Below are 19942 nucleotides of genomic sequence, written 5' to 3' on the forward strand. Positions count from 1 at the left end.
CCGGCGGCGGCGGCGGCGTTAGCTAACTTTTTAAAAGCTTTATATTTTAGAAGGTAGAAGACCTGGATGCTTCATACTTTGTATATAGATGCCTCATGTTACGAACTTTCCGTCAGTCACATGTCCAATGTCCTTGACCTCATTTTCATGGTTCAGTGACCACTTGAAAAAAAAGTTAATATTTTTTGTAATGTTAAATTCTCTCTTATTATAACTAATTGGATAACTATATTTGGTATGTGCGTACCTTGCAAGGTCCTCATGCCCGTCAGACAGTTTTCACTTGACCTCGACCTCATTTCATGGATCAGTGAACAAGGTTAAGTTTTGGTGGTCAAGTCCATATCTCAGATACTATAAGCAATAGGGCTAGTATATTCGGTGTATGGAAGGACTGTAAGGTGTACATGTCCAACTGGCAGATGTCATCTGACCTTGACCTCATTTTCATGGTTCAGTGGTTATAGTTAGATTTTTGTGTTTTGGTCTGTTTTTCTCATACTTTATGCAATAGATCTTCTATATTTGTTGTATGGAATGATTGTAAGGTGTACACGTCTAGCGGGCAGATGTCATCTGACCTTGACCTCATTTTCATGGTTCAGTGGTCAAAGTTAAGTTTTTGAGTTTTGGTCTTTTTATCTAATACTATATGCCATAGGTCAACTATATTTGGTGTATGGAAATATTTTATGATCTATATGTCAGTCGCGCAGGTTTTATTTGACCTTGACCTCATTTTCATGGTTCATTGCTCAGTGTTAAGTTTTTGTGTTTTGGTCTATTTTTTTTAAACTATAAGTAATAGGTCAACTATATTTGTTGTATGGAAGCATTGTTAGCTGTACATGTCTGCCTGGCATGGTTCATCTGACCTTGAACTCATTTTCATGGTTCATTGGTCTTTGTTTTGTTATCTTGGTTAATGTTAAGTTTATGTGACAGTCTTTAATAAAGCTTTATACCTAGGACTATCAACATAATATCAATGATAATTAAAGAAGGCGAGACATTTCAGCGTGTGCACTCTTGTTAAAAAATATTTGTTTTGTTTTTTTGGAAGGAGGGGGTAGGTGGGAATATATGATTTAAGCACACTAACTGTCTCTCCTTTGAGTACCCAAAACTTATAGCATTTTCTTATTTTTATTTTCAGTATGCAAATGATAATTGGCTCTGCAGATACTCATGGTAGAATATCTAAAGTTAGGATCTATAAGAAAGTTTTCAGTGATACAGAAATATACAAGGCTAAAGACACCGATTTACCATCAGATGAATTAGTACAAGGATGGACCAACATAGTATTATCAAGATCCACTTTTAGAATGTACCCAAGTGGTGCTGGAAATGAAAAAGAATGTGATCTTGGTTTCCCAGATTGCCTAGATGAAGGTACCTTGTAAAATTATTGAAGGGATGGTTCCTTTCCAAAAAGGTTACATCACCTAATTTCTATCAATTTTGTTTCAAAATTAAGCTGTTACCATGTGACTTTTTAATTCATAAATTTTACTTAATTTGCATATTATCATTTTAAAACAGGTTTACCAATGTCATTAATGATAATGATTGAATGATTAAGATTATAAACTTCTTTCTAGTCTATCAGAATTATTTATACTGAAATTTTGTAAAAACTTTTATATCTGAAAACACTGCTTCATAGATTTGTCCAAAGAATTTTTCTTTGAGAATCAATAAATATAATAACTTAGGTAAGAACCACTAATTAAAGTTAAATCAAATCCATTTTAAAACTTTGTGTCTTCTGATGATTCGAAAAGGCTGAAAAGACCAAATTTCAACAATATTTTATAATGAAACTGTTTTCAAATAAAATTGAATGAAAATAGGGAATGTGTCAAAGAGACAACAAACCGACCAAAGGTCACCAAATTCGTCTTCAACACGGCGAGAAAATCTGACATTTGAAGGCGGGCTTCAGCTTGCCCCTAAACTAAGATGTGTTCTAGTTAAGTGAAAATGGATGTCAGACCAAACTCCAAAACATACAAGACTAACAAAGGTCAGAAGCTTCTGACTTGCAACAGGTGCAAAAATGTAAAGAATACATAGACCAAATCTGTCAAAAAATCTACCTAACAATTTAAAAAAGAAGATGTAGTATGATTGCCAACGAGACAACTCTCCACAAAGAGACCAAATGACACAAAAATTAACAACTAAAGTTCACCATACGGCTTCAACAATGAGCAAAGCCCATACCACATAGTCAGCTATAAAAGGCCCTAAGCATGCTTATTACATATAAAGGCAACATTTTGATGGTAGAAGAAAAACATTATATTTTATTTGTTCAATTTATACAGATAAGAAGACCAAGCCAAGTATAAGCTGTCCTGATGATCGAACAAAATTTGGTACTGAACGTCTTACAGCATTTTCAGGCCTGAAAAATAGTTACACAGAGAATAAAGATGTAAAATATGTGAATACATCAGTTCATGATGGTAAGTTTCAGGTCAAAATGTCTCAGGTTCTGATGTCTCATAGAAGAATATACAAAATCAACTTTTTGATAAATAGATATGTAATACACCCTAGTTATTGTCGAGCCTTTGACTATTGTCGAAAAAGTGAGACATAGCGATCCTACATTCCGGCGGCGGCAGCGTCCACAAATATTCACTCTGTGAATAACTTTCTTAAACTATCAAGGATTTCTACCAAACTTTGACAGAAGCTTGTTTATGATCATAAGATAGTATCAAGAACAAAATTTTGTAAAAAAATTTCCTGTTTTCTGTATTTTACTTATAAATGGACTTAGTTTTTCTGCCAGGAAACATTACATTCACTCTGTGGTTAAAGTTTTTTGAATTTTAATAACTTTCTTAAACTATCCTGTTAACATTACACTCAGTTTGCAGTTAAAGTTTTTATACTCCACACAACGAATTTGCGGAGGGTATAATGTTTTTGACCCGTCTGTCCGTCCAGTTTCTTGTCATCGCAACTCCTCTTAAACTGCACAACAGAATTGCATGATTCATGAAACCTTTTTAGATAAGAAGGACATACTATGTAGATGTGCATATCGACAGGAAAATATGAATCAATTTTTTTTCTAGGAGTTGCGCCCATTTGACTTATTTCTTTCAAAAAACTACTGCAACAGTTTGTCATCACAACTCCTGAAACCACACAACAGAATTTTATGAAACCTTTTCAGATAATAAGGACATACTATGTAGATGTGCATATCTTCAGGAAATTACGATTCAATTTTTTTCTAGGAGTTATTTTCTTTTGAACTTATTTGCTTCAATATACCTTTGCAACAGTTTTTCATCGCAACTCCTCTGAAACCACACAACAGAATTTCATGAAACTTTGTAGATAGTAAGGACATACTATGTAGATGTGCTAACGACAGGATATTATTATTAATTTTTTTTTTCTTGTACATTTTTTAGCTCACCTGGCCCAAAGGGCCAAGTGAGCTTTTCCCATCACTTGGCGTCCGTCGTCGTTAACTTTTACAAAAATCTTCTCCTCTGAAACTACTGGGCCAAATTTAACCAAACTTGACCAAAATCATCATTGGGGTATCTAGTTTAAAAAATGTGTGGCGTGACCTGGCCAACCAACCAAGATGGCCGCACACAGCTAAAAATAGAACATAGGGGTAAAATGCAGTTTTTGGCGTATAACTCAAAAACCAAAGCATTTAGAGCAAATCTTTAGAGATAAGTTTGTTTATCAGGTCAAGATCTATCTGCCCTGAAATTTTCAGATGAATCGGACAACCCGTTGTTGGGTTGCTGCCCCTGAATCGGTAATTTTAAGGAAATTTTGCTGTTTTTGGTTATTATCTTGAATATTATTATAGATAGAGATAAACTATAAACAGCAATAATGTTCAGCAAAGTAAGATTTACAAATAAGTCAACATGACCGAAATGGTCAGTTGACCCCTTTAGGAGTTATTGCCCTTTATAGCCAATTTTTAACCATTTTTCGTATATCTTAGTTATCTTTTAGAAAATTCTTCTCCTCTGAAACTACTTGGCCAAATTAATCCAAACTTGGCCACAATCATCTTTGGGGTATCTAGTTTAAAAAATGTGTCCGGTGACCTGGCCATCAAATCAAGATGGCGGCCATGGCTAAAAATAGAACATAGGGGAAAATGCAGTTTTTGGCTTATAACTCAAAACCAAAGCATTTAAAGCAAATCTGACATGAGGTAAAATTGTTTATCAGGTCAAGATCTAGCTGCCCTGAAATTTTCAGATTAATCGAACAACCCGTTGTTGAGTTGCTGCCCCTGAATTGGTAATTTTAAGGAAATTTATTCTGTTTTTGGTTATTATCTTGAATATTATTATAGATAGAGATAAACTGTAAACAGCAATAATGTTCAGCAAAGTAAGATCTACAAATAAGTCAGCGTGACCGAAGTGGTCAGTTGACCCCCTAAGGAGTTATTGTCCTTTATAGTCAATTTTTAACAATTTTCATAAAATTTGTAAATTTTTATTAACATTTTCCACTGAAACTACTGGGCCAAGTTCATTATAGATAGAAATAATTGTAAGTAACAAGACTGTTTAGTAAGGTAAGATGTACAAACACATCACCATCACCAAAACACAATTTTGTCATGAATCCATCTGCTTCCTTTGTTCAATATTCACATTGACCAAGGTGAGCGACACAGGCTCTATAGAGCCTCTAGATTTTCTTACAGTTATTTTATTTCTCCAGTGACAATGTGGGGACATTGGGTATGTGAGCGCGCTCACTAAGGTTTTTTAATTAAACATTTATTAGATTCATAATCCATCATGGATTTTTACCAAACTTGGACAGAAGCTTCTTACAATCAAAAGATAGTATCAAGAGGAATATTTTTATTAATTTTTTTCTTCATTTTCGTTGAGCCTGGGATTAACAGCAAAATTAGGCGAGACACTGGGTTCCGCTGAACCCTTACAAATTAAAAAAAAAATAATTCCAAATTGAGCCAGTTCAAGCAAAAAAGCAAAAAGAATTAAAAGTTGTGAAATTATGCATACTTACAAGTAGCAAAATTGTGATCTATAAAACAGTTACTATTCCTCATATGATTAAGCTGTAAGCTATATGCACCTTTCAGTACTTGCCTCCACACCCCATCCCGTCCCTATCTCAAAAGCAATTTATGATTACTTTTTGGTTATGATTCAAAATTTCATTTTTGAGTAATTTCATAAAACTTCACCCATAAGACGACGGGTGTATCATATGCTCATGACACAGCTGTTTATTTAATATATTGTTCAATTATTTCACAATTTGTTTTCATTTTTCCTTGTTTAGGTGCTTGATATTGGTTGTGTCAATAGTTATATGAAAAAAATTGTGAAAACTGGGTTGATATTTACACTTGGTTTTTAAGCTTATCATGGGCCGAAGGGCCCCATTTGAGCTTATGCCATCACTTGGCGTCCATCTTCTGTTGTCATCTGCTAACTGAAACTACTGGGCTAAATACCCTCAAACTTTAACTAAATGTTCCTTAGGGTATCTAGTTTATAAATTGTATCCGACATTTTGATCCATCAACAAACATGGCCGCCAATTGTTCAATTGGTCAAAATCTATCAGCCCTGAAATTTCCAGACAAATTGAACAACCCATTGTGGGTTGCTGCCACTAAATTGGTAGTTTTAAGGTAATTTTGCAGTTTTTATGCCCCATTTATGGGCATTATATTTTCTTGTTCGTTTGTCCGGTCGTTTGTTCGTTCGTCTGTCCTGCTTCAGGTTAAAGTTTTTGGTCGAGGTAGTTTTTGATGAAGTTGAAGTCCAATCAACTTGAAACTTAGTATACATGTTCCTTATGATATGATCTTTCTAATTTTAATGCCAAATTAGAGTTTTTACCCCATTTTCACGGTCCATTGAACATAGAAAATGATAATGCGGATTGGGCATCCGTGTACTAGGGACACATTCTTGTTTGTTATTATCTTGAATATTATTATAGATAGATATAAAGTGTAAACAGCAATAATGTTCAGCAAGTAAGATCTACAAAAAAATTAAATGACCAAAATTGTCAATTGACCCCTTAAGGTAACACGATACCGAATGAAGTAACGCCATGAGTTATCGTTCCTGATGTTATAGAATAATATTCAGACATACAAGCCAATGCAGCAGGTTCTGGTTTTTGGTAACTATGTGACATTTTTAATGGTAACTTTTTCTAGATGAAGAGTGCCAAGAGTTTTGAAGCAATACGTAACGGTTAACTTATTTGGCATAGATTGCTTTATCGTTTTCTGGCAATTCTTCTGCTCATTGGTAACCTTTAAAAATGTATTACTTTACTTTTAAATATCCTGTTTCTTTGATATTTAAGCATCTGCACAATTTATCTATATATGTTCTTATGCATAATAGACTGAGTTTTATCACTTTATTTTATTCTTTGTTTATTTTTGCAATAAATACTTATTTATATATAATTATGATGCACGCCGTATTCCCATGAAATTTTGTTTTGAAAGTAGAAATCTAATCTATAGAAACTTAGGATGATGTGTGAAAAAAACAGGGAATTGTACAAATATTAATTTGTGTTAAAATGGTCGTCAAAAACACCGCTGGGGCAAAATGGAAAAAGGAAATTTATCTGCACTATCATTTTCTATGTTTAGTGGACCGTGAAATTGGAATAAATTCTCTAATTTGGCATTAAAATTAGAATGATCTTATCAAAGGGAACATGTATACCAAGTTTCAAGTTGATTGGACTTCTACTTTATCAAAAACTACCTTGACCAAAAACTTTAAACTGAAATTTGCATTATCATTTTATATGTTCAGTGAACCGTAAAATTGGGGTCAAAACTCTAATTTGGCATTATAATTAGAAAGATCATATCATAGGGCACACATATACTAAGTTTCAAGTTGATTGGACTTCAACTTCATAAAAAACTACCTTGAGGCTTAAATTAAAATATTGTTTGTTTGCCCTTTACCGACCGACCCTATAAATTCATTCCGCCTGAAAATCTTTTATTTGTATTTACCAGCAAGATTTTATTTTATTTTATGTTTTCGTTCCTACCAAAAATCTTATATTTGTATTTCCCGCTCAAAACTTTTTTTTACCGGAATCCTCGGGTTTTACCTTTATCGTATAACGTCTAGTCTGTTTGGTATCACGTGAGCGTTTGACATGAACACTTGCATTTAGAGTTTCAAAGCATTTGTTTGAAATCGATGTTGAACGCTTTGAAATCGTGATATGATGTACGTTAGGGAGCTACCATTTGATTTTTATGGGGGGGCTAGGATGAAAAATTTTGTCCTGCATTTTTTTTTAGTTGTAATCTCTGTCTGCATTTTTATTAGCTCAAAGTGAGCTTATGCCATCACTTGGCGTCCGTCGTCGTCCGTCGTCGTCGTCTGTTGTCGTAAACTATTTCAAGAATCTTCTCCTCTGAAACTACTGGGCCAAATACTTTCAAACTTTAACTGAATGTTCCTTAGGGTATCTAATTTATAAATTGTATCCGAAGTTTTGATCTATCAACAAACATGGTTGCCATTGCTAAAAATAGAACATAGGGGTCAAATGCAGTTTTTGGCTTATAACTCAAAAACCAAAGCATTTAGAGCAAATCTGACATGGGGTAATATTGTTTATCAGGTCAAGATCTATCTGCCCTGAAATTTTCAGATGAATCAGACAACCCGTTGTTGGGTTGCTGCCCCTGAATTGGTAATTTTAAGGAAATTTTGCTGTTTTTGGTTATTATCTTGAATATTATTATAGATAGAGATAAACTGTAAACAGGAATAATGTTCAGCAAAGTAAGATTTACAAATAGGTCAACATGACGGAAATGGTCAGTTGACCCCTTTAGGAGTTATTGCCCTTTATAGTCAATTTTTAACCATTTTTCGTAAATCTTAGTAATCTTTTACAAAAATCTTCTCCTCTGAAACTGACTGGGCCAAATACTTCCAAACTTTAATTGAATGTTCCTTAGGGTATCTAGTTTGTAAATTGTATCCAAAGTTATGATCTATCAACAAACATGGTAGCCATTGCTAAAAATAGAACATAGGGGTCAAATGCAGTTTTTGGCTTATAACTCAAAAACCAAAGCATTTAGAGCAAATCTGACATGAGATATATTGTTTATCAGGTCAAGATCTATCTGCCCTGAAATTTTCAGATGAATCAGACAACCTGTTGTTGGGTTGCTGCTCCTGAATTGGTAATTTTAAGGAAATTTTGCTGTTTTTGGTTATTATCTTGAATATTATTATAGATAGAGATAAACTGTAAACAGGAATAATGTTCAGCAAAGTAAGATTTACAAATAAGTCAACATGACGGAAATGGTCAGTTGACCCCTTTAGGAGTTATTGCCCTTTATAGTCAATTTTTCACCATTTTTCGTAAATCTTAGTAATCTTTTACAAAAATGTTCTCTGAAACTACTGGGCCAAATACTTCCAAACTTTAACTGAATGTTCCATAGGGTATCTTGTTTGTAAATTGTATCCGAAGTTATGATCTATCAACAAACATGGTCGCCATTGCTAAAAATAGAACATAGGGGTCAAATGCAGTTTTTGGCTTATAACTCAAAAACCAAAGCATTTAGAGCAAATCTGACGTTGGGTAATATTGTTTATCAGGTCAATTTCTGTCTGCCCTGAAATTTTCAGATGAATCAGACAACCTGTTGTTGGGTTGCTGCCCCTGAATTGATCATTTTAAGGAAATTTTGCTGTTTTTGTTTATTATCTTGAATATAATTATAGATAGAAATAAACTGTAAACAGCAATAATGTTCAGCAAAGTAAGATCTTCAATTAAGTCAATTTGACCAAAATTGTCAATTGACCCCTTAAGGAGTTATTGCCCTTTAAAGACTTTTTTCACAATTTGTTCATCATGTTGACTTACTTTAAAAAATCTTCTCCTTTGAAACTGCTGTATCAATTTCAGCCAAACTTAGGCTAAATGAGTTTCAGAGTATCTAGTATAAATTTTATATTTTATTTCCTTGAATGTCAAGAAACATAGCTCCTATGGTTAAAATAGAACATAGGATAAAATGATTATTTTTTTTTGCTTTTGAAGAAAATAGGACGATCCAAAAAACATTTAAATAAATTGAAAAGCCAAAATAATCATTGATGAGAGATTTAACCAAAAGAATTAAGGTGAGCGATTCAGGCTCTTGAGAGCCTCTTGTTTTTCCCTCTATTCATGCTATTTGGTCCTGCCTTTTTTTTTATTAGTTTATCCTGACTTTTTTTTACCTAAATTGTCATCCTGCCTTTTTTTTTGCAAAGTGTCTCATCCTGCCTTTTTTTTTACTCAAAACTCCTGTCCTGCCTATTTTTTTCAAATTTCATCCTAGCCCCCCCATAAAAATCAAATGGTAGCTCCCTTACTCTGTATCTTTAAACTTGAAGAGCAAGGTTCATTTACAAAACTATCAACGTGTGTACAAACTATTTTGTAAACGGACGTTGTATTCTATGTAGGAATGGCCTTTTGCAAGGACGTATAACTAACATACGTCCTTGGCCTTTTTGTGATCCGTTGATCAGGATGATAATGTTAACGATGCTTTCGACCAGTATTGCTATATTCATTATATCTGACATGAACCAAAGGTGACAAACGCCTTTAAAGTGGAGAATATTTGGCAGTAAAATTGCCCAAGTTTTCCATACATATCATTTATAAATGCGATGTAAAATACGTGACAATTGAGTTTCAAGTCTTGTTGCAATTTTATTGGCAACCTAGGCACAAACGAAAATTTAAACACTCTAGGGACTTTTTCTACTAGTAATGTATGTCTGCCTAGGCATATTTTACTAGGACAATATTAACTCTTACAGAAAACCTTTAGGTAGAGGTAAGAGAACAAGGTACGTAGTACAGAATATTAGTGATAGTTAAAACTCTTCAAAGTTCCAGGCATATAAACGTTGAAAATATATTTTGATATTTGAAAACAAAATAGTAGTGCATGAATTAACTTCACATTCTACATGATATTTTTTTTCAAAACTTCCTGGGACTATTATACAAATAGTCCCAGAAACTTTTTAGCAAAAGCAAAACAGACAAAAATGACATTATGAAGATTTTGTATCTATAAAATAAAATATTATACCTACCTGCCTACCAATGACAAAAAATATACCGACCCAAGTTATTTTTTTGGGGAAAAAAATAAAATATTTTACCTACCTACCTACCCTGTTTCAAAACATAGGGTCGGAAAAGGGCAAACAAACAATATTTTAATTTAGGCCTGACCAAAAACTTTAACCTGAAGCGGGACAGACGGACAAACGATTGGACGCACAGACCAGAAAACATAATGCCCCTCTACTATCATAGGTGGGGCATAAAAATACAATACAAGCAGACTTTAAAACTCGTACAGAAAATAGTTTGTTAGTATGGAATGTAAAAAAAGTGGTTTAACTTAGTTATTTTGCCGAAAAACTTTCCCTGTGTTCCAAGTGTAAAAAGTCTCTGGTCTGTACAGAGTAAATCCCATATAGTTTTGGAAACATTTTAAAGATAAAGTCATTTAAGTGCTAGCTTTGTAATCCTATAGACCAAATCTACACAGGACAGACAGCAACATCGGAATGAGGCCTCAGAAAGTTAATGTAGGCTGAGAAATACATGGGAACTTATTCGGCAAAATAAAAAAAAAAATTCAGGTCCCGTTACAGTCTGATTAAAGCCAACCCCAAGTATCCACTTGCGTCTGTAAATGCAAGTTGAAAGTTGGGACTGGCTCTAGTCAGACTGGTTCCGTTACAACTTTGTTTCTCGAAATTTACAAGCAAATGACTGACTAATTACTAGTATTATTCAAACGGCAGAAAGAGACTGAAATAGCTAGATCTTGAAATTATTTAGATTTCATTTTTCTGTTAAATTCCTCTTGCATGGGTATTCTGTGGTTAAAAAGTGTTTTTTTGTTGTTGTGTGATTGGAGTTGGAAATAATGTACATGTACAAGTTCGGAGACAAAACGACTGAAAGAGAATTAACAATATATATAGTTACTTTTTTAGGCCCCGAGGGGGATATTGCTCACATACTAGGCGTTGGGAAAAGCCTGAGGAGTTTCACAGTTTTTAGAACAAGTATACAAGTAGATCTATATACATGTAAAAAAGAAGTGTTTGTATTTCTTTATGTGGATAAATATACTATATATATATATATGTACATTGTAATATAAAATGTATTTATACGAGCTTTAGAAACACGATGAAAAACGAGACTCGCCGAGCTTTCCACTTGTTTCGTAGTGAGTACAAATACATTTTATATTTCTGACAATGTACATAATTTTTATGTTTTGTTTTTATTCTACAATTTACACCCCAAGGGTGATTAGGGAATAGAAATATGGTCACTTGGTCTTCTTCTGACTGGCAGTAAACTGCTTCCAAAGTGGGGCTGTGCAGGATGTATCAAGTGAATGTAGGACAGAAAGTCACAGGACAAAAAGTGACAGGACCAAAAGTCACAATTCATTTTTTCTGAATATTTACTTTAAATAAGAAAACGCTTATTTTTCCAAAAACATTTTTGTATATTTTTCTTGAACTATTGTATATAAACCTACTTTGTAAACAAAATTTATTTAAAAGATATCAAAGATTATCAAACAGTTGTTAAAAAAACAAATGTCAAAGTGGCATGGCACTTAAGGTAACATGTACGTAAATGGCTTATCCGCTGATTTTTAAAAGAAATTGTATGCAGGTAGAACTTTTAAAAAGATAATGAAAAATCAAAAATTTAAGCAGGTAACCGATCTAGTTTTCCGAGTTCCAGACATTTGAAAATGGTAAGGAAACAACAAAGTACATAGACATAACTTCAAATTTGAACCAAAAATAAGAAATTTGAAGCTTAATTCATTCTGCAGTTAAAACCAATCCTACGATTTTTCTATAAAAATTAAACTTTTTTAAGGTATTATTTTCCTTTCTTTTGATATATAATTTTCATGGGGTTACCGAACTCCCTTTTCATATATCAACTGTTGAAAGGGTGTTGGTGACGGGAAAATAGGAAAAAAATCATGACGTCGCCAAAAAGACAACGAAGGCTTCATTTTAATATTTTTTCGGAACAATGCGCTATAGAGCATATTATCCTGTCTGAAAAAAGGATGAATTACCTGTTTTTTCAGTGATTATACGACATCCTATGTATTTATTACATATTTCTGGAATGATTAAACACAATGTTAAAGGAATAATAAAAGATCTGACATCGAAATAGATTCTCCGAATGACGATATATACATTAAATGTTCACATTTTCAACCACAATTTTGCTGTTTCACAATAAGGAAGGCGAAATATACCGCGCAACAGGAAACATACTGACAATGCCATTGGAAAAAAAAAGAAAAACGGCCAAAAGACAAACAATAGTAAATATATGAGAAAATGTGTCCATGGGACACAGATGATGCCCCGCTTGCATATAATGTTATATAGTGACATAATTCAAAAACTGTTAAAGTGACACACTACCAAAATTTGTGCTTGATTTTAGTTTTGAAGTAATAAGCATTGTGTATACGTTTCATAGATTAAATCTTCAGTAAAGGGAACAGTATTTATATATATTTCGAAAAAAGTAATTACGAAATTTTGCTCATTTTAAAATGAGTTGATTGATGCACGCAGAAATTTCTAAACCTTCAGTATAAGGAGCACTATTTATATACTTTCCTAATTATTTTATTTTTCAAGTGGCAGTATAAAGAGTATTTTTCATGCAGCGGATCTCTATATTTCCCTTACCGCTTTTTCGTGCTGGAAGCTTGTAATTCACAATACTCCATTCAATTCAAATTGACTGAAAAGCAACGTGTAACATTTTTTACTAGTACTTGCATTTTCAAATTCTATTTATAGACCATGTCGCGGACGTGAAAGAAAGCACTGTAAAGAAAGGTTTTTTTGTTTGTATATGAACATCCATGTTTATATTTAAATGAGAAAATGGTTATATAACAGAAATATCAAATCAAGAATATCAGAATTAACCTCATTTTTGTCGAGGATTGAATACATCCTAGACGTTTTCACAGTTGTTTTGAGAAATAAATTTATTTCTTTGAATGCAAAATTTATTTTTATGCATGACCGAATGTTAGTCTGCGACTACTTTAGCTATGGAATTTCAATATAATAAAATGACAATATATAGTGTATGCTTTAATTTGTTATTGTGTGAATGTATTTGTGTAATGGATTATGCATGACATTTGTACGTGTTTACAATATTCAATACTACATTATATTTTCACTTCCCATATCAACATTTCCGATTTTCAAGTTAAGTCTCTGATCTGTGCCGATTACCAGCGTGTAGTAAGTTAATGTATGTACAGTTACCCCAATGTATATACAAAATACTTCCGAAACTGATTCTTTAATTGTTCTTTTAAACAGTTTTGTAGAAACATTATGATTTATATAGCAGTTCTTGCAAGCTTTAAGTTGGTCAGCTAGTAAAGTCAATCTCCAACCATCACGACAAGCCAAATAGTTACTTTTATTTTCATGGGAGTGATGCACTGATTTACTGTGCTAAGATATTTCATTTACATACTTCATTTTTTGTTAAATTTGGAGAGGTGCATTCAATACTCTTCCACCAAATTGACCATTATTCCGACGAAGCGGAATATATTCTGACATCTTGAAAACATTTTTTCTGGTGTACGGGAGATAACTCCCATAACAACAGACGTTGATTTTCCCGTTTTCCGCTAGAGGCGTTCATTTACATATCTCTCACCTTAAAAGGCTAGATGGTGCCAATAAATATATCCTTTGCAGGATTAAAATTAAATAAATCTTTGTTTTTCAAGTATAATGACACATTTCCTAAACATTAATATGAATATACATGTATGTATTAAAATGTAAATATTTTAGGATGTATCTCTTATATATTCAAACAATTTGCAACAAATTATTTGTGACTTTTTGTCCTATGACTTTTTGTTCTATCAAATTTGTGACTTTATGTCCTGTTACTTTTTATCCTGTAACTTTCTGTCTGTTTACCTATCAAGTTAGCAGCCACGTCCGGTCAGAATGGGGACAATAAATCTGTCGCTTCAAGAGTACTACGCTCTTTGAAAATTAAGAACCCTTGCAACAACTCTTTGAGGGGTCTGTAGGTGGCCTGTTGCAAGACAAAATTTCTGTCCCTATCCAATATACCGTCATTTTCCAGTGTCAGTCTAAATTTTCTCGACCATCATCCCAGATGGCCTCTATTACAAAACCAAGTTTTGTATTTATTGTTAACTTGTTCTCATCCTGAACATGCATGAACTATTTGCCACTGAACGTTAAACAACCCTCAAAAACCGAGCAAATATATGAATCAAATTTTTAAAGTACTCTATTTCTGCATGGATGAAGCAATGACACCACCATTGTCTTAAATGATGGAGTTAAAAACTCAGTAATTCAAATGAATCACACGTGAAATTTTTTCATGTTATTTTCACATGAACTTTACAAAAATATGGAGGTATTTTTCATGATTTTAATTAAATTTTAGAATACAGATATTAGTTGAATAGTCTTATTTTAAAAATTTAAGTTAATTTAACGGGAACCAAATTCCAGTGTGTGTGATTTATGCATGAACTATTATCATCAGATTCACGTGGAACCAAACAGTTCAAGCAAGTTTCAAGTATATGCTCGTTTGGTTAGAAGATCAGACGAGATTAATGTTAATTTATGTGAGTGAAATTTCAATGTGCAGGACGAAATAAATCATATCAGTAGAAGTTCATATAGGAAATTTACGAAACTCAATAGGGGAAATGAAAATAAAATAAACACCATTCAGATTCCGACACATATTTTGTTTTCCATGTCTCTGAGTATGAATAACGTTATATTCTGTATTCAATAACGTCACATGTTTTCGGTCAAATTCTAAGGGTATCAATCAACTTTGAAGCCATTTATCTCAAAAACAAGGATGGTGACATCTGAGTTTCTATACGTGTATGGATTCAGTGTGCAATCCTGGATATAATGTTAGTTTTTAGCTCACCTGGCCTAAAAGGCCAAGTGAGCTTTTCTCATCACTTGGCGTCCGTCGTCGTCGTTAACTTTTACAAAAATCTTTTCCTCTGAAACTACTGGACCAAATTAAACCAAACTTGGCCACAATTATCATTGGGGTATCTTGTTTAAAAAACGTGTCCGGTGACCCGGCCAACCATCCAAGATGACCGCCATGGCTAAAAATAGAACATAGGGGTAAAATGCAGTTTTTGGCTTATAACTCAAAAACCAAAGCATTTAGAGCAATCTGACATGGGGTAGAATTGTTCAACAGGTGAAGATCTATCTGCCCTGAAATTTCCAGATGAATCGGATAACCCGTTGTTGGGTTGCTGCCCCTGAATTAGTAATTTTAAGGAAATTTTGCTGTTTTTGGTTATTATCTTGAATATTATTATAGATAGAGATAAACAGTAAACAGCAATAATGTTCAGCATAGTAAGATTTACAAATAAGTCAACATGACTGAAATGGTCAGTTGACCCCTTTAGGAGTTATTGCCCTTTATAGTCAATTTTTAACCATTTTTCGTAAATCTTAGTAATATTTTACAAAAATCTTCTCCTCTGAAACTACTTGGCCAAATTAATCCAAACTTGGCCACAATCATCTTTTGGGTTAGTAGTTTGAAAAATGTGTTGGGTGACCCAGCCATCAAACCAAGATGGCCGCCATGGCTAAAAATAGAACATGGGGTAAAATGCAGTTTTTGGCTTATAACTCAAACCAAAAGCATTTAGAGCAAATCTGACATGGGGTAAAATTGTTTATCAGTTCAAGATCTATCTGCCCTGAAGTTTTCAGATGAATCGGACAACCCGTTGTTGGGTTGCTGGCCCTGAATTAGTAATTTTAAGGAAATTTTGCTCTTTTTGGTTATTATCTTGAATATTATTATAGATAGAGATAAACTATAAACAGCAATAACGTTCACCAAAGTAAGATATACAAATAAGTCAACATGACTGAAATGGTCAGTTGACCCCCTTAGGAGTTATTGTTCTTTATAGTCAATTTTTAACAATTTTCATAAAATTTGTAAATTTTTACTAACATTTTCCACTGAAACTAATGGGCCAAGTTCATTATAGATAGAAATAATTTTAAGCAGCAACAATGTTCAGTAAAGTAAGATGTACAAACACATCACCATCACCAAAACACAATTTTGTCATGAATCCATCTGCTTCCTTTGTTCAATATTCACATTGACCAAGGTGAGCGACACAGGCTCTTTAGAGCCTCTAGTTTGTTTTTCTCCGTATATAAGAACATAGCCATCCATTGGAAAATCTAAAAAGGTAAGCCAAAAAAAGGCATTTCCCCTATATACCTATGTAAATTTGTCACCAAAAATTGACGTTTTCCTATGAAAATACCAAGAAAACAAAAATGGTGACCCAAAGACTCAAAGAACATGTGTGCCAAAAAGTAAGGAAATCGGGAGATATGCCATTTGGTATCCTGTTACCTTAAGGACAATTTCACACAAGTTGTTTATGTTTTTTAACTTTAAAAATCTTTTCAAATGAATCCAGTATAAATTTTGTATTTTATTTCCTTGTACGTCAAGAAACATAGACACTATGGTTAAAATGGAATATATGGGTAAAATGTATTTATTTGCTTTTGAAGAAAATATGACAGATACAATGACCATTTCAATGGCATTTTTAAGCCACTCATTAAGGGGTCATCCATAATTGTCAACCATTTTCCAAAGTGTACAAAACGTACACTTTTTCAGACCCCCCACCCTCCCTCAAAAAGTGTACATCAACCATTTTCAGATTTCAAGAGAAGAATCAGTCATTCTTAATAAAAAGAAGATCCTGTCTATTATATTTTAGTTTAATATAGAAATTTGCATTGAAAAAAAACTAAAACATATCTGACTGTTTTATTTGATGACATCTATCTGTGATGCTTGTGTTTTGTCAGAATAAAGAGTACAAAGATTAGTGTTTCCCTATCACACAGTGGGAATGGTAACTCCAATAAAAAAGGGCACCTAGAGCATGCAAAAGATTAACAAAAGGGCACATAAATTATGCTAAGAATCAAAGAAAGGGAAATGCATGGTTATATTGCATTGGTAAAGTATGGACTGACAGTTGTTGATGGAATCAGAGCTCAAGACAGCAATTAATAAAAGTGTATGGCATAATTACAGGGACCTTTTAAATAGAAATACAGGCGGGAAATTTAAAAACTCAAAATGTTTAAAACATTATAAGCCTGTATTTCCGTATTTAAAAGGTCCCTGTAATTATGCCATTCATGGCACTATTATCGTTTATGTATATATACTGTAACGTGTACATATATTGGATATTTTTTAAGTTAAGGTTAAACTTCATATGGTAGTGCTCCTAATTAAAGGAGGCTTATAATGTTTTAAAACATTTTGAGTTTTTAAATTTCCCGCCTGTATTTCTATTTAAAAGGTCCCTGTAATTATGCCATTCATGGCACTATTATCGTTTATGTATATATACTGTAATGTGTACATATATTGGATATTTTTTAAGTTAAGGTTAAACTTCATATGGAGGTGCTCCTAATTGAAGGAGGCTTATACTAAGAAAAATAAGTTTACTTCCGCTTTACTGGTTTACTATTTTGGAATGCATTACAAGGAAATTAATCGAAGGACCAATTTAAAATCTTTTCACAAAATGGCATCTTTTCTAAATCAAAACATTCAGGGAATTTAAATTTTAGTGTTTCCATCAATTTTGTTTATTAAACAGAGTAAAACGATATCGATCAATAATAAAGCAGGTGAAATTGACAATCGGGGGTACTGAGAAATGCTTGCAAACTCTTTGTTCAAATAATTTTACTAGTTCAATTTTTAAAGATTTAGTTTTCATAGGATTTGATCTTTTAATCGTTCAATCCCGATTGAGTAGAATTATGATATCGAAATCAATATCATCAAGTGAAAATAATAAAGAAGAAATAAGAAGAGAAACACACCCAAGCCAATTCTCGATTTTATAAATCGACTTTCCCTATGGAAACAATATAAATTCCGGAAATAAGAAAAAAAGCGTACGGTAAAAATGTTGATTTTTTAACCCCCTCCCCCCAAGTGTACGTTTTGTACACTTTGGAAAATGGTTGACAATTATGGATGACCCCTAATATATATTGAAAAGCGAAAATACTTGTTGATGAAAGATTTAAGCAAAAAAATCAGTTGAGCGAATCAGGCTCTTGAGAGCCTCTTGTTATTGGAAATTTATTGAATTAACACATGTAGCACTTTTGCAGAAAAAATATCTGCTGTATCAGGGGATAGTTCAACCTTGTTGTTTTATTACTATTGTTCTTTTGTTTTCAGATGAATTGTATTTATATGGTAGCAGCAATGAAGTATTTGTGGCCTATGATGAAGCCATGAATTATGATATTTGTAGATTTAAAGTATATGTTAGATGTGAGTATAAAGTGGACTATTCCATAATGATTTAGATGGTTTTAATCTCTGTATAAGTCAATTATTGCTGAAATCGTCAGTTTAACTCTTGATGGGAGTTATGGCCCTTAAATGACAGTTTTTAGTGTTTCTGCCTATTGTAAATTCAAATAGGACTGTTAGGGTTTTATCAATGTCATTAATGCTACTTGCAGATTATTGCAATAATAAGAACTCTAATCTGTTATGGAAAATTTGTATGCTTAATTTTCAGTTTACAGCATTACCTAGAAAACTATAATAGATAAATAGCTTACCAGCAAGACTAGATCTGTTAAAAGGTCAACATACGAAATCCTCTGATGACTCCTTGCCATAAATGACACCAAATTATTGGGGTTTTGCCAATTGTCCTTAAAACTAATAGATAAATAAGAACTTTCAAAAGCAAAAAAATAGTAAGCAACTGACAACCTCTACAAATAAGGCATTTATTGCTGAAATTGTCAGTAAACTCCTTACAGGGGCTATAACCTTTATTGGAGTTTTTGCATTCACATATATGTATGTTGCTATGGATGAAATGTCCTACATCCTTAATCTTTGATATGTCGTATTATCTTCTCATGATGCTGGATTAAAGCATTCTTCACATTCCTTTTTGGAAAACCCTCCTTGCAGTTGGATACGAAAATATTTCCTCATGCTAGAAATAGAAAATAGGCCACAAAAATGTAATATTAGTTCTTTATAATATTAATTCTGTAAGTTATTGTATTGTGTATGATTACAGATGCTGATGAATGTCAGATGCCAGAAACTGATGCAGATGTAGAGTATTGTAGTCCCAACAGTAAACATATTTGTGGATTAAATTGTCCATCTGGAAAAGCCTTGTCTTTAAAACACAAGCTAAAATACAGATGTGGAGCGTTGGGAGTCTATAATTTTGAACATCCAAGGAAGAAATTTATATTGCCTACATGTGGAGGTTTGTATTTAGAAATGATTTGATTTCAATTTTTATTTATCAATTTAAACGCCAACTTGCAAAATAATTAAAAAGAATGTTATTGGTCATATTTCTTTTTAGCTCACCTGGCCTTTTGCCAAGTGAGCTTTTCTCATCACTTGGCATCTTCGTCGTCGTCTGTTGTCCATCATCGTTAACTTTTACAAAAATCTTCTCCTCTGAAATTACTTGGCCAAATTTAATCAAACTTAGCCACGATCATTATAAGTTATCAAGTTTTAAAAATGTGTGCGGTGACCCAGCCAACCAACCAAGATGGCTGCCATGGCTAAAAATAGAACATAAGGGTAAAATGTAGATTTTGGCTTATAAATAACTCTGAAACCAAATCTT

The 19942-nt window shown here is 33.0% G+C and overlaps 1 protein-coding gene across 1 annotated transcript in view; it reads left to right on the forward strand.

Annotated features, from left to right (window-relative positions):
• LOC139488564 (uncharacterized) overlaps window positions 1-19942 on the forward strand; it is a 221513-nt gene that overhangs the window by 115156 nt on the left and 86415 nt on the right. The window contains exons 47-50 of the mRNA XM_071274290.1: window positions 1157-1395; window positions 2334-2474; window positions 18502-18597; window positions 19370-19567. Of these exons, the coding sequence (XP_071130391.1) occupies window positions 1157-1395; window positions 2334-2474; window positions 18502-18597; window positions 19370-19567 (674 nt within the window). The remainder of the gene's footprint in view (window positions 1-1156; window positions 1396-2333; window positions 2475-18501; window positions 18598-19369; window positions 19568-19942) is intronic.

Source organism: Mytilus edulis, chromosome 9 (genome assembly GCF_963676685.1).
Source record: "Mytilus edulis chromosome 9, xbMytEdul2.2, whole genome shotgun sequence".
NCBI lineage: Eukaryota > Metazoa > Mollusca > Bivalvia > Mytilida > Mytilidae > Mytilus > Mytilus edulis.